Source organism: Stegodyphus dumicola, chromosome 3 (assembly GCF_044657685.1).
Source record: "Stegodyphus dumicola isolate Sdum_Otavi_A_Nest chromosome 3, ASM4465768v1".
NCBI classification, from domain to species: domain Eukaryota; kingdom Metazoa; phylum Arthropoda; class Arachnida; order Araneae; family Eresidae; genus Stegodyphus; species Stegodyphus dumicola.
Genome location: NC_140770.1, coordinates 25461498 through 25474079, shown reverse-complemented (window position 1 = coordinate 25474079; position 12582 = coordinate 25461498). Strand labels below are relative to the sequence as shown.

At 33.3% G+C, this 12582-nt stretch overlaps 1 protein-coding gene across 1 annotated transcript in view; it reads left to right on the top strand.

Annotated features, from left to right (window-relative positions):
* The window catches only part of LOC118186474 (uncharacterized), a 154214-nt gene that overhangs the window by 83688 nt on the left and 57944 nt on the right, over window positions 1-12582 (top strand). Inside the window, exons 15-16 of the mRNA XM_085812652.1 lie at window positions 2368-2482; window positions 5887-6005. Coding sequence (XP_085668778.1) covers window positions 2368-2482; window positions 5887-6005 — 234 coding nt within the window. The remainder of the gene's footprint in view (window positions 1-2367; window positions 2483-5886; window positions 6006-12582) is intronic.

Genomic DNA, 12582 nt, shown 5'->3' with positions numbered 1-12582 from the left:
AAAGAAAATTGTCTAAGATTAGTATGAAGAGCTTATTAGATACTTTTACTTGTACAAGTTTTATAGAGACAGTACTGCAGCCATAGCATGATGAAACATTTATCAAATATATATGGAGGCTGTGTTTGACATTAGCTTATGTTGTTGCTGGATCAGAAAATTCAGAAATGAAGACAGAAGCTGTAAAAATTAACCATGTTCCTGATGTACATCAGTGGTTTCTGAATAGATTTTGAACCAAGTCTATCAATTTTCTCTTATGCAACTGTTCTGGAATAAATGAAAGCTCTGTTTATATTCAAACCAGTTAAAAGACACACTTAGGTACACTGCACAAAAAAAAGGGGAGGAGACAGTTATATATCTCTCGTTCTACTGGGCCGATTGACAAAATTCAAATGGCAATTTTCATGTCTTGAAAGCGTGACTTAGGATATATATTAGATTTATATGTAGCATTATTCTAAAATAGGTATTCTGACACAAAATGGGAATTTTTTCAACGTACCAATTTTTTCCATACTTTGATTCTACGGTTCAAATTATGCCTAGGTATTAAATTTTGAAAAATTGTGAAAAATTTACGGAGAAATTCAAAAATTTATCTTGGCGACATTTTTTCAGTTTGGCCAAGAATAATTCACTTGGTGAACTTCTTAATATATGGCAACCAATTTTTCTTTCCCTTCCATTATGGCGGAGGAGAAAAAAAAAAGCTCGTTCCTACCTTTTTACATTGTGTATGAGTGGGAAAAAAGTCACATCGTTTCTGCTTCCAAATAATTTTAGCAAAGTGTTTAAACCACATCTGATATTTTATCGCTTTCAACAAATATGCCAAATTTCAAGACACGCCAATATATAAATTCACATATATCTTCGGAAATTTTGAATGAAAAATTGTGATTTTTTGCAGGTATGTCTACTTTAAAATGATGGTAAAAATTTTATAGTTTATAATTCAAAATTTTTTTGAAAAATTTATAAAAATTATTTAAAAATACAAATTTAAAAAATAAATCATAAAAAATGGGTGAATTTTATTTGGAAAGAACCTGAATTTCGAAATGTGAAAGGAAGAATCAAATAAGCTTAATAAAAAGAGAGATTAATAAATATATACCAAACTCAATTAACATTGTTTAGCTAAAATTTTGAGAGCCAATTTTTTAAAACCTACTCATGCGATTTTTATAAAACTTGGTAGTTTGGCTTAATTAATGTTGTAGAATCGAAATATGGAAAAAAATTGGTATGTTATAACAGAAAAATTCCGATTTTATGTCAAAATACCTATATTAGAACAAGGCTATATATAAATCTAATGCATATCGTAAGTCGCGCTTTCAAGACATGAAAAATGCAAGTTGAATTTCGTCAATCGGCCTAGTAGAACGGGAGATATAGAACTGTCCCCCCCTTTTTTTTATTCCTATGCAAATCTTGTTTGTCATGGTATGACAGACCAACATGTTAAGCTTGGCAACCTTCCCACCCCCTCGCAGTGTACATCACAAGGCTGGATCAGTGAATTCTGCATCAACTTTTTGAAAAGCAGTGGCAGATAGGAACCAGATTCTTCTTCTTCTTCTTTTTTTTTTTTTTTTTTATTCCAGAAAGGAATGTTTTTTGAGTGAATTATAATGGTTGATGGATAGTCTGCTTCGGTAATAATGGTAAAGTCAAAGGACTCTGCTGTGTAGCAGAGCCTACTCTTCTGACATCAAGAAAAGGACTGCATCCTGAAATGGTTTTCTTCAATGTATTGTAGGTTATGAAGAAAAAAATCCGTGGAGATTAACTCCCACATAACCAAACCATTAATGCTGACATGTACTGTCACAGACAAACTGAGGTAAAAACTGATATGTAAGCAGCCAGCACTTGTCAGTCGCTAAGGTACGTACTATCTTTTGGCATGAAAACTCCAGATCTCATGCTGCTTTAATCAAATTCGGAAAAAATTGCTCGACTTTGGTTGCTGACTATGTGAATGGCTAGCTTTAATGACCTTATTCCAAGCTTTGTTTTGTCAGGCTGCCATCTTTTTTTAACATTATAGAATTCATTGGGTTTTTAAAAACTTTGCATGATGTGCAATATATGAAGACAGCAATACAAGATTTTTCTTTAATTCTAAACTAGAGGAATTTTATTGATGAGAAATTAATTTACTACAAGGCAGATTGCAATAGGTCATATTAATTACTGGTAATTACATGATTATGTACATATGTTTTCTTCTGTTCTGTTTTTCACTCTTCAAAAACAAGGCAAATTTTTGCATCAACCCAGTAAATATATAATTATTTCAAAGCATAACTCATTACTTAATTTTTTCTTTCTTTTTTTTTTTCCCTCCACCAGGATTTCAAATCAAAGATTAAATACGAGGAAAAATGATCTGATCATTTGGCTCTTCATGTCTGAGTCTCAGTGTGAAATATATAGCAGTTTTCTGCATTCAGAAGCAGTGAAAAATGTAAGTGAAAAACTTAAATTTTCTTATTTGATTACATCTTACAACTTTTGGGGATCATTTTACATAAGCAGAAATGTGCATGTTTAAATAAAAGCTAAAATATCAAATTAATTTGAGTCAGTATTTAAGAGTGAGTTAAAAATTGAGTTTGCCCAAACGAACTCTCATGAATTAAAGCATATAAATTTAAATCATTCAAAGCATGTTTCTATTATTATTTATGGCAATTTTGTATATTTCTATCACAACTGCTGCTATGTTGGTTTTGAAATTAACACTGAAGTTCTAATAATCTTTTATAAAAGTTTACATAGTAAATTTTATTCATAAATGAGCAGAAATTAATAGCTATAAAAGTAAATAAATTTTAACCTCCCTTTCTGGCAATTTTCATATCTTATGATGAAGTAATAATTTTAGTTGAAGCTTGATGTTTGTCTAATACATTGACTACCAATAAGTATTTGGACACCTGTGATAGAAAAGAAAAACTAGCTTTATTCAAAATCAATAGTTGGCAGAGCCTCCATGACAGGTAATTACAGCGTGGACCCTCCGGGGCATACTTTCCACAAGTCTTTGTATGACAGCTAGTGGTATTTTCTTTCACTCGGCTTGGAGAAGACATAGAAGTTCCTTCACCGATTTTGCACGGGTAGTGCACCCCTGAATTCGGAGATGCAACTCGTCCCAGAGGTTCTCGATAGGGTTCAGATCTGGACTCTGGGCAGGCCAGTCCATTCGATGAACTCCATTGGCACCATACCAAGCCTTGGTTAACGTCGAAACATGACAACTGGCATTGTCGCCCTGAAAGTAACGGGTGCAACCTGTAAAACTGCCACAACATAGGAAGCACATTGTCATCCAAAATAGTGCAGTAGGCATCGTAGTTGAGCTTACCATGAATGGAGACCAAGGGTCCCAGCTCATACCAGGAGAAACACCCCAGACCATAATTCCACTTCTGCCGAACTTGACTGTTGGCACAATGCATTCTGGCAGGAGACGTTCTCCAAGTAGACGCCAGTTCCAGACCATGCCATCCGAACGGTAAAGGGTGAACCTTGATTCGTCACTCCAAAGAACCCATTTCCACTTATCTACGGTCTAATTTCGATGTGCTTTGCACCACATTAACCGAGCAGCGCGGTCGGACTTAGTGATCAAAGGCTTATGGGCAGCAGCACGACCATGAAAACCAAGCAGATGTGCTTCCTTACGGATGGTATTCATTGAAACAATACTCCTAGATGCCTGTTGAAACTCCTCGCGGATGAGGGCCATCGGTTGGGTGCGGTTCTTCCAAATTTCTCTGGACAGCTTTCGTCGGTCTCTATCTCCCAGTTCCATTGGTCTGCCGACTCGGGGCACATTCCGACAATCACCGCTCACCTTCCACTTCTTAATCTCATAGGCCACTGACGATTTTGGGTACTTCAGATCGCTAGATATGTCCCTTAAGGATTGGCCACATTTGTGATACCCGATAATTATACCTTTCTCGAAATCAGAGAGCTCCGAACTGCGAGGCACCTTGCATGCGACTAAAGCCGATGCTGTTTCTTACACGATATATACCGGCGGAGTCCGTGACGTACCTTAGGACGCAGATATCGTCATTTGAATAGGTGTCCAAATACTTATTGGTAGTCAGTATATGTCTTCAAGGATATTTAGTTTCAAACATTGTCCGTAATTCAAAATGAAATAATTTAAAAATTTTGTTAATTTGAACAAAAGTCTTTAAAATCTGTACCCAAATAATGTTAATAAATTTAAGCTTTGTCTTGTAACTTTAGGTAATTCAAATAAAATCCATAATTTGTTTTTGCATGTTTTCATTTTTAAAAGATATGCCTGTCTGTTCAATTTTATCACTAGCCATCAGTGCATGTTTTGTTCTTTGTTAAGATGCTATCTAATCTTGTCCTAGGCAGGTACTCCTTTGTGCTTTTCCATATTCAGATAACCTAATCTAACCTAGTCTTGTGCAGTCCCATTAACTTTATCCCTCTGAGGCCTGTCCATTCAGCAGCTCTGCAAGTAATTCGTAGGCAGCTACAGTCTTTTCCTAGAATCAACGTTTTAGTACTACTTTTAAGATTGATTTCTGTGTTTGACTTATGACTAAATACAATTTGAAGCTTCTAGCTCCAGTAATTAGTAATAAAGCTAGTTAAGCAGAATTCTCAGGAAACTTTCATCTGGATCCATATGTTGCTCCAAAATAAAGGAATTCCTTGCCTCCTGATTCACACATGCAATGTACTGATGAAATTTGTAAGATTCCATAATGACATCTATGATTTGCCTGCTTCAAAACCAAGATTTTTTTAGAGTACCTAATCGTTTTCCAAAAAAATTATCCCAAGAATTTGATATGAAAATTATACTCTAGGACTATGATCCAATATAAGAAACAAAGCTTTATCTCTTAAAAGAGGAAGTTATTTAAAAAATGTAGTATGCATGATCTAAATCAGAAATGGGGAAGGAAAAAAAAAAAAAAAAAAAAAAAAAAAAAAAAACTTTATCTATATGTTTCAAAATGAAGACTTTATTTCTGAAGTTGTTTATAGTTTCTCAGATTCTTATTTGTTTCGCAGTTTTTGTTTTCCAGTTTATTTCTGTTGTTTATATATTTACTTCAGATAATATTTTCAATAAGTTGAACAGTTTGATGTATGTGTGACTTCATATCGGCAAGAATTCACCGTGCAGTTTTATCTGACTTTTACTACTTTTATCTTATAACTGTATGTATTCATTGCTACATATGATTGATTTTAATATTGACCATGCCTAATATTAGAATTGAAGGATCAAACATGAATAAGTTTTTATATGGGCATTAAAAAATATAGAGAGAGTATATACTGTAACTATGCATTTAAAGTATTGCTCGGGGATAAAATATGAGGTAACAAAAAATATCAATTTATTAATAAGTTTTCGGTCCTCATCTATTATTTTTATACTGTGCAATGTATTTAGATTTAAAGTAATGTTTTGTGCTTATGAAGTATATCAGTAATACTATTCAAATCATATATTGTGATAATCAAATATTATAATTTATTTTCCTCGGGAAATAAACTGCCCTTTTCTCCTTCGTGCAGTCTGGCATTTTAGTTATTGTTTTGAAATGTGCATTGAATACAAAAAAGATAATTCTGTTTGATTGGGCAAGTGCCCGTTAGCAACTGCTGTTGCTTTCATTCATAATTTTTAGACTGCATTTTTTATATATCGAATAATTACTTTTTAAAGCTAGTCAAGTTTGAAATCAAACTGTGTGGGTGATTTTCATCTTGAGAATAATTTTTTTTCCTCATTACTTTTTCTTGTAATTTATTAATTTATCATGTTCGTTTTCTTTTAACTCAACATTGTAATTTCAGATTTTAGTTTCTAAAAGGTCCCCATTAGTAGAGTTAACTACATTAAAGAAGATTTGTGATCATCCGAGACTTTTAAGTAAAAGAGCCTGTATAGAATTAGGACTATATGGAGAACTCAAGTAATCTATTTATTCTATAAAAAGCTGTTATAAAATCTTATATGTAAACTGTTTTCTCCCCCTCCAGTGTAAACGGTGTACTAGTAATTACTAAGCATGTCAAAAATTTATATGAAATGGAATTATAAGATGCTATATATTCAACTCCTTCTCCTTTCATCAAAATGCTATAAGTATTTTAATGAAAAGGACTGAAATCTGGCACATCTTATAAAGCTAATGTTTCATATTTGGAATGTTCATTCTAAGCAAATACAAATAATATGGATTTAAATATAACACCAATGTATGATACTGGATTATTTGGAAAGTTTTGCATTTTTTTATGATAAATATAAATGAAGCAGTACCAAAAACATAAGAAAACTTCATTTTGTTTCTTAAGCAGAATTTTATTTTATTACATTTCGCGAGCAGGTGGAATATTTGTTCTTTCACGTATTCTATCATCATGTATTCTATTTTTTGGAAAATTTTTTGTTTGGTTTTCTGAGAATTCCCAAGTTGTATAATACAGAATTTCAGTGATAGCTCCTTTTAATCTAAGCCCTTGTTTACAGAGGATTGTTGTCCAGAGTTGGCATCATTGTTGAGGCTTAAATTTCTTAAACCAGATTTGAATCTTCTCTTTCCTGTTCTAAAGTTTGGCCATCGGGTAATTAAGGTCGGATTAAGTACTAGAGGAATTCATAAAACCATGTGTGTGATGGAATGTTAGAATTTCAGTTGCTTACCTTGTGTATAGTTTTTTCTCCAACTGTTATGGCATCTTTTCTTTTACTAGAGAAAAAAGAAATCCCCCCCCTTAGAAGATATAGCAATGCTGGCTTAAGGTTTAAAGTGATTCGCTTACTTGTAAATCACTAATTCTTTATTTATTCCTTTATATATTTTTAAAGTCTTGGATGAAATGGCCGTCCAAAAACCAAAAGAAGCATATTTCCAGCATTGTATGCTTTTTGAGTGTCTCAGGGGGAGTAATGCAATAGTTTTGCTTATAAATGCCTGAGGTTAATTTTCAAAATTTAGGTCCAGTAATTTTGATATTTCTGACTCATATCAATCAGGAAGATCAACAGCTTTAGACAATGATATTTAGGGTGGAAGTGGAAACAAATCTTTGTCAGACAATCCAGAAACTGTGAAATATTCTTAACAAGTCTTGGTCATCCATTCAAGAACATTTGCAGCAGATTGGTAAAGTAAGCAGAGCAGGTGTTTGGGTCCCACATAATCTGTCCGAAGAAAAGAAAGCTAACTGATTCACACATGCAACTTACTGCTTCAATGACACAGAACTGTGAAGTGCTGAAATCTGGTCAAATCGTGAATGCAGACCTTTAATGTGAATATTTGAATAGAGTAAATCAATCTTTAATTTAAAAGTGTGCAGGGATTGTGAACAGAGAGGGTATTATTCTGCAAGAGAATGATGCAAGGCCGCACTGTGAGAGACGAACCCTGGAAAAAATTAATGAATTGTGGTTGGAGGTATTAAATCACCCACCATACCTGCCTGACATCTCACCATTGGATTTCCATTTATTTTGACTGTTGCAATATTTTCTATATGACCAAAAATTTGGAAATTTGCATACTAAAAAGTTATTAACAATGTTTGAATTTAATGTACAAAACATTACTTTCCAGTCCCCCTGATATAAACTGCTTGAGTTTTTGATTAATTATGAAAGATATTGGTAATAAGTTGCATATTCTTTATTTGGGTCTGTTCATTGTAATATTTCAGATTTTTAAGAAGGTTTAGATAGATTGCAGAGTGTCTCAGTTGTAGAACAAGCATGTCCAAATGGTTGCTTTTGTTCAAACTAGTTCTCATCTAATCTTGTATTATATCTGCACTTGAATTCATTGAATATGTTTTGTGTTGCAGCATTAGGGCTACCTGAGAATACTTTTTTCATAAACTTGATTACAATGCAGTGCTGCCAGATCATGCAGTTTTTCGCGACTTTGCTACTTTTGACAAATTTGTGCTACTAAAATTTATCCCTTCGTGATTTTGCAAATTTTCTCCTATTCCATTTCTTTATACTACTTTTAAATATATAAAACTTTTTTAATATATCATAAAATTCATGTATGTGTATATAACATATATATTAATTTATAATAAAAAATAATTTAAACTTAAATAAAAGTTGGCAGCGGGCAGTCTTGCAATCCTAGTCCAAGTGCATTCAGTTTTTAACACTAGTAGCTAGTATTTTTCTTTATTTTATTGATTGTTTTGTTTAATGTTTGTTGATGTATGAGTGGGATTCCAGTGAGATTGTGGTTGCTGTATTTACTAAAGTATGAATTGTGAGTAGAAAGATAGTACCGACTTTTTTCTTACTACTAAAAAAGTCGGTACTATTTTTCAAAATGCTTAGTTTAAAATAGCCAGATTTGATAATTGGTTAGAAAGAATAAAAACAAACAAGATGAATGCTTATTGGGAGTTCTGTAAATATGAACTGAGGACACATAAAATTGATTTAATGAACCACAGTACTTCTTTAAAGCATAAACGAAATTTAAAGTTTGAATTAGAGTGTGTACATTTTATTTGTTTTGTAATGTATTTTTATTTCTAGCATGACCTGATTAATTTAAAAAATGAAAATATTTAAAATAATTTATGTATGCAGTGTAAACAAAACAATAAAAATTTTAGAATACATGAAGTTTGATCATAATTGAAATAATATTCTTACTGTATCTAGAAAGTTCAAAGATTAAAATTCCATAGTAAGTTCAATACAAAATTATAAAAATCATTTTTACTGCCTTATTTAGTATATATGTTAATAATTTTTCTCTTTTACCGCTAATAATTTCATCTTAGGTAACCTGTACTATTTTATTTACAGTACAAAGTCCATAATCCGGACTCGTCGGGACTTCGGCGATTCCGGATTAGGGGCTTTTCTGGATTATAGATCATCAATTTAAATCTGGTAAGATGTCATGCAAAAATTATACAATTTAAAATATGAAACCATAATTTATGAAATAAAGAGAAATTATGATCTAAAGGGTATCAAAATTTACAAAAGCTTAATATTTATTTGTTTACTTTATTAAACATTTCTTTCAATGTAAGTTGTTTAAGTTGCTATGTTTTTTGTGCTAATACTTTCTCTTTAATTCTATAAACATACATAATTTCTTGTTCAGTTACAAAGTTCCACTGTTCAAGTCCTGTAATTGCTGTGTCGAGAATACCGACTAACTTGTCAATCAAAATTTTTTCGTTTTCAATAACCTCGCTGTCACTTTCTTCACTATCGGAAGCGGTATTTTTTGGATCTAGGACCATGCTACAGATTTCGCCGTCCGTTAATTGATTGATGATTAGGGCATGGTCGTCACAATGAAAAACTTCTGTTATATCATCTTCATTTATTACCGCTTCTCCACATTTCTTTACAAAATCCAATAACTGGAAAATTTCTCCTTTACTAGTTTGCGATGTCCGAAAACTTTCAAATTCGTGGCTATCATCTTCATCATCCTCACCATGAAATATGGTAACTGGGCATAAATTATGCCAAGCATTTTTTAACGTATCTGGAGACACATCCTCCCACGATCTTGCGATGTTCCACACAGCAGATTTTATGCTAAAAAATTTCAAAAAGTCTTGAATAGTCTTGCCATTGTTCAAGAAATTTAACATAGATTTTTAAAATACTATTTTATATTTGCATTTTGGCTTCAGAATTGGAAACTCTTTTTGACATGATCAAAAGTTCAAGTTTAATTTTTATAAAATTGCTCTAACAGTCTGCAAAAAATAATAACCGGATCCAATTAGAAGATTAATGAACAACACAATCTGCTACATTAACTGAAATGCCTTAGAATCACTTAAGATAATTTTAGCCTAGCTCATACCGTCCGTTATACATTAAACGAGCATGCGTAAAGCATACAAAAAAAAGTTTGTGGCTTTGAGGTGTGGATTTTAGATCATTCTGGATAATGGGCGTCCGGATTATGGACTTTGTACTGTATAAAGTTGTAAGATTTGTGCATGAGCTACTCCCTCTTTTGTCTAAGGAGTGATTTAAAAATTTTCTTTGAACTTGTGAACCACGGTATTGTAATGTAAATAGGTGTGAAACTCTATAAAAATAATACTAAATTAAAATCAAATTCAAAACAAGGTCATGCACAATAATATTGCAAATTTTATTGCTCCATAGCAGCGATTTTCAAACTTTTTTGCCTTATGTAACCTCTCTCACCATTGCTGATGATCATTCCCCCTTCCTACATAAATATACATAAATATTTATTTAGATTAATTTTTAACGTGTTTTATAAATTAAACAAGAAAATGTATAGAAAGTAGTGATAGATATCAGAACTTGAATGAAAGTTTTTTTTATATTCCTAAACTTAAACTAAATACTTAACAGGTGAGTAAAAGGCTGATTGCATATCCCTCTAAAACTGTAAAATTCCTCGCGGGCTGAGAAACCCTGCTTTATACCTCTGCTCTCTGCGTTGAAGACTGTCCTGCACAGTGTAGCAGAATTGGTGCCAACAGTGGCTCAGATGACAGCCCAATACAATGCAGGTCCAAATGCAAATGTTTGGGAACATTTGCAGCAGACAGTGTTGGATATGGTACCGCAACAGACGTGCCACTTACCGTATTTGATGGCATATAAGACGCAACCTTATTTAGAAGGCCACACACAAGGAAAAAAAGTTTTAATAGTCCGTGCGAGAGAGCGCTACCACAATAACTTAAAATGTGGTTTCTTTCTCTTTCATCCATATTTCCTATTTGACCGAGCTCAAAAGAAGATTTCTTGTGTGTATTTATAACAAACCTATGAAATGCTAGTATTTTTTCTTCATAATCTGCTGGCATTTTCTGTGCAATAGTTGTTTTTGTGAGCATTGATAAGCTTTGCCTTTTCATAAACCTGTATCACCAGCCCTCAGAGCCTGGAAAGTTCTGATTCCCATGTTTTTCTGCAAATCCTATGGCCTCCATTTTGGTTGAAACACTTATCCCAGATTTCCTCTTATCTATCACCCACATTTTTACGGCCTTTTCAAGTTCAGGCCAAGATGGAGCTGGGCATTGAAGGTTATATTTTTGTTTTTTAGCAGTCTTCAGTTGATCTTCCTGCAGTCGCTAATAGTACGTATCATTTTTTCGATAGGTGATGGACCGAAATGCCTTGCTGCTGCTCTGTTTCCATGCACTTTGGCGCAGTTTAACACTCCTAGTTTATACTGAATTGTATAGCTTAATCTCTTGTTTCCTGTAGTCATATTTTCCAAGGTATTTTTTTTAAACAAATAGTTTTAAGCACCGATGCTGACACGTTTGTACAGAGTAGCACCGATACTGACACATGCGTCGGCTGAGTCAAAGAAAGTCTATGTAAAGAAGGAAAGGCTCCATAGACGTAATGTAACCGTCGAACCTGTTCAAACTTTGACATCAGCTTCGATCTTTGGTGCTTTTTGGCGACAGATATTTCACGCATGCGCAAAATAATTATGGCAGATGTAGAAAAAGTTACGTGTATCTAGACCTTTATCCAGGCTACAAATAGTATTCAGTAACATAGATAACCTGTGTCCTTCACGTATAAGATGCAAGTAACTTTTTTGAGACCAAATTTAGGAAAAAAGTGCATCTTGTATGCCATCAAATACGGTGTGTGCCTCTGTGGAGGACGGTTGCACGGTCAAGTAAATCCTGATTTCTCGTTCATCAGGTCAATGGTTGCATTATTCAGACAAACAATTGCTTCGTTCTTATACAATAGGTTATAAACAGGCTGGTAGTGGTGTTATTATGCTTTGAGGGATGATCTAATGGCAGCTCTGTGGCCTTTAGTTTTGGTAGAACAGACCATAAAAGCTGCAGACTATCTGAATGTAAGTGTTGATCAACTGAAACCTTTCAATGCATCTGCCTTCCTAATTGAAAATGGAATTTTTCAGCAGGAAAATGTCCCATGTCACAAAGCTCGAATTGTGTTGGAGTGGTTTAAGGAAAATAAAAATGAATTCCAGTTAATGTTCTGGCCACCTAATTTGATGGAGCACATTTATAATGTCATGTCGGAGCTCACGCACCACCATGTCGGAATATCGCGATTTTGCATGACTGCTGCATAGACATTTGGTATAATATATCTCCAAACATCTACAAGAGCCTGTGGCATCCATGTAAAGCTGTGTTGTAGCTGTTTTGCAGGCCAAAGGTAGCACAATGCGTCATTGAGTAGGTGGTTATAATGTTTTGGCTCTTAAGTATATATATAGGACTTGGTTTGAATCCTAGAGAACACATGGGCTGGGTTAGTTAGATTATAGTAAAGCATGCAAAGGCTATCTGCCTAAGAAAAGGGGTATCTTTAAGAAAAACATTTTAAGATTCCACTTTGATTCATATATAAATTAATTTTATGTGATGTAAAGAAAGTATGATTCCTCAGTATTTCTGGATTAGTTTTAAATGGTATAAGTATTTTCTGTTGTAATAAAGCGGGTCTTATTTTATACAGACAAGAACAAAAAAAGTTTGCAATTATCA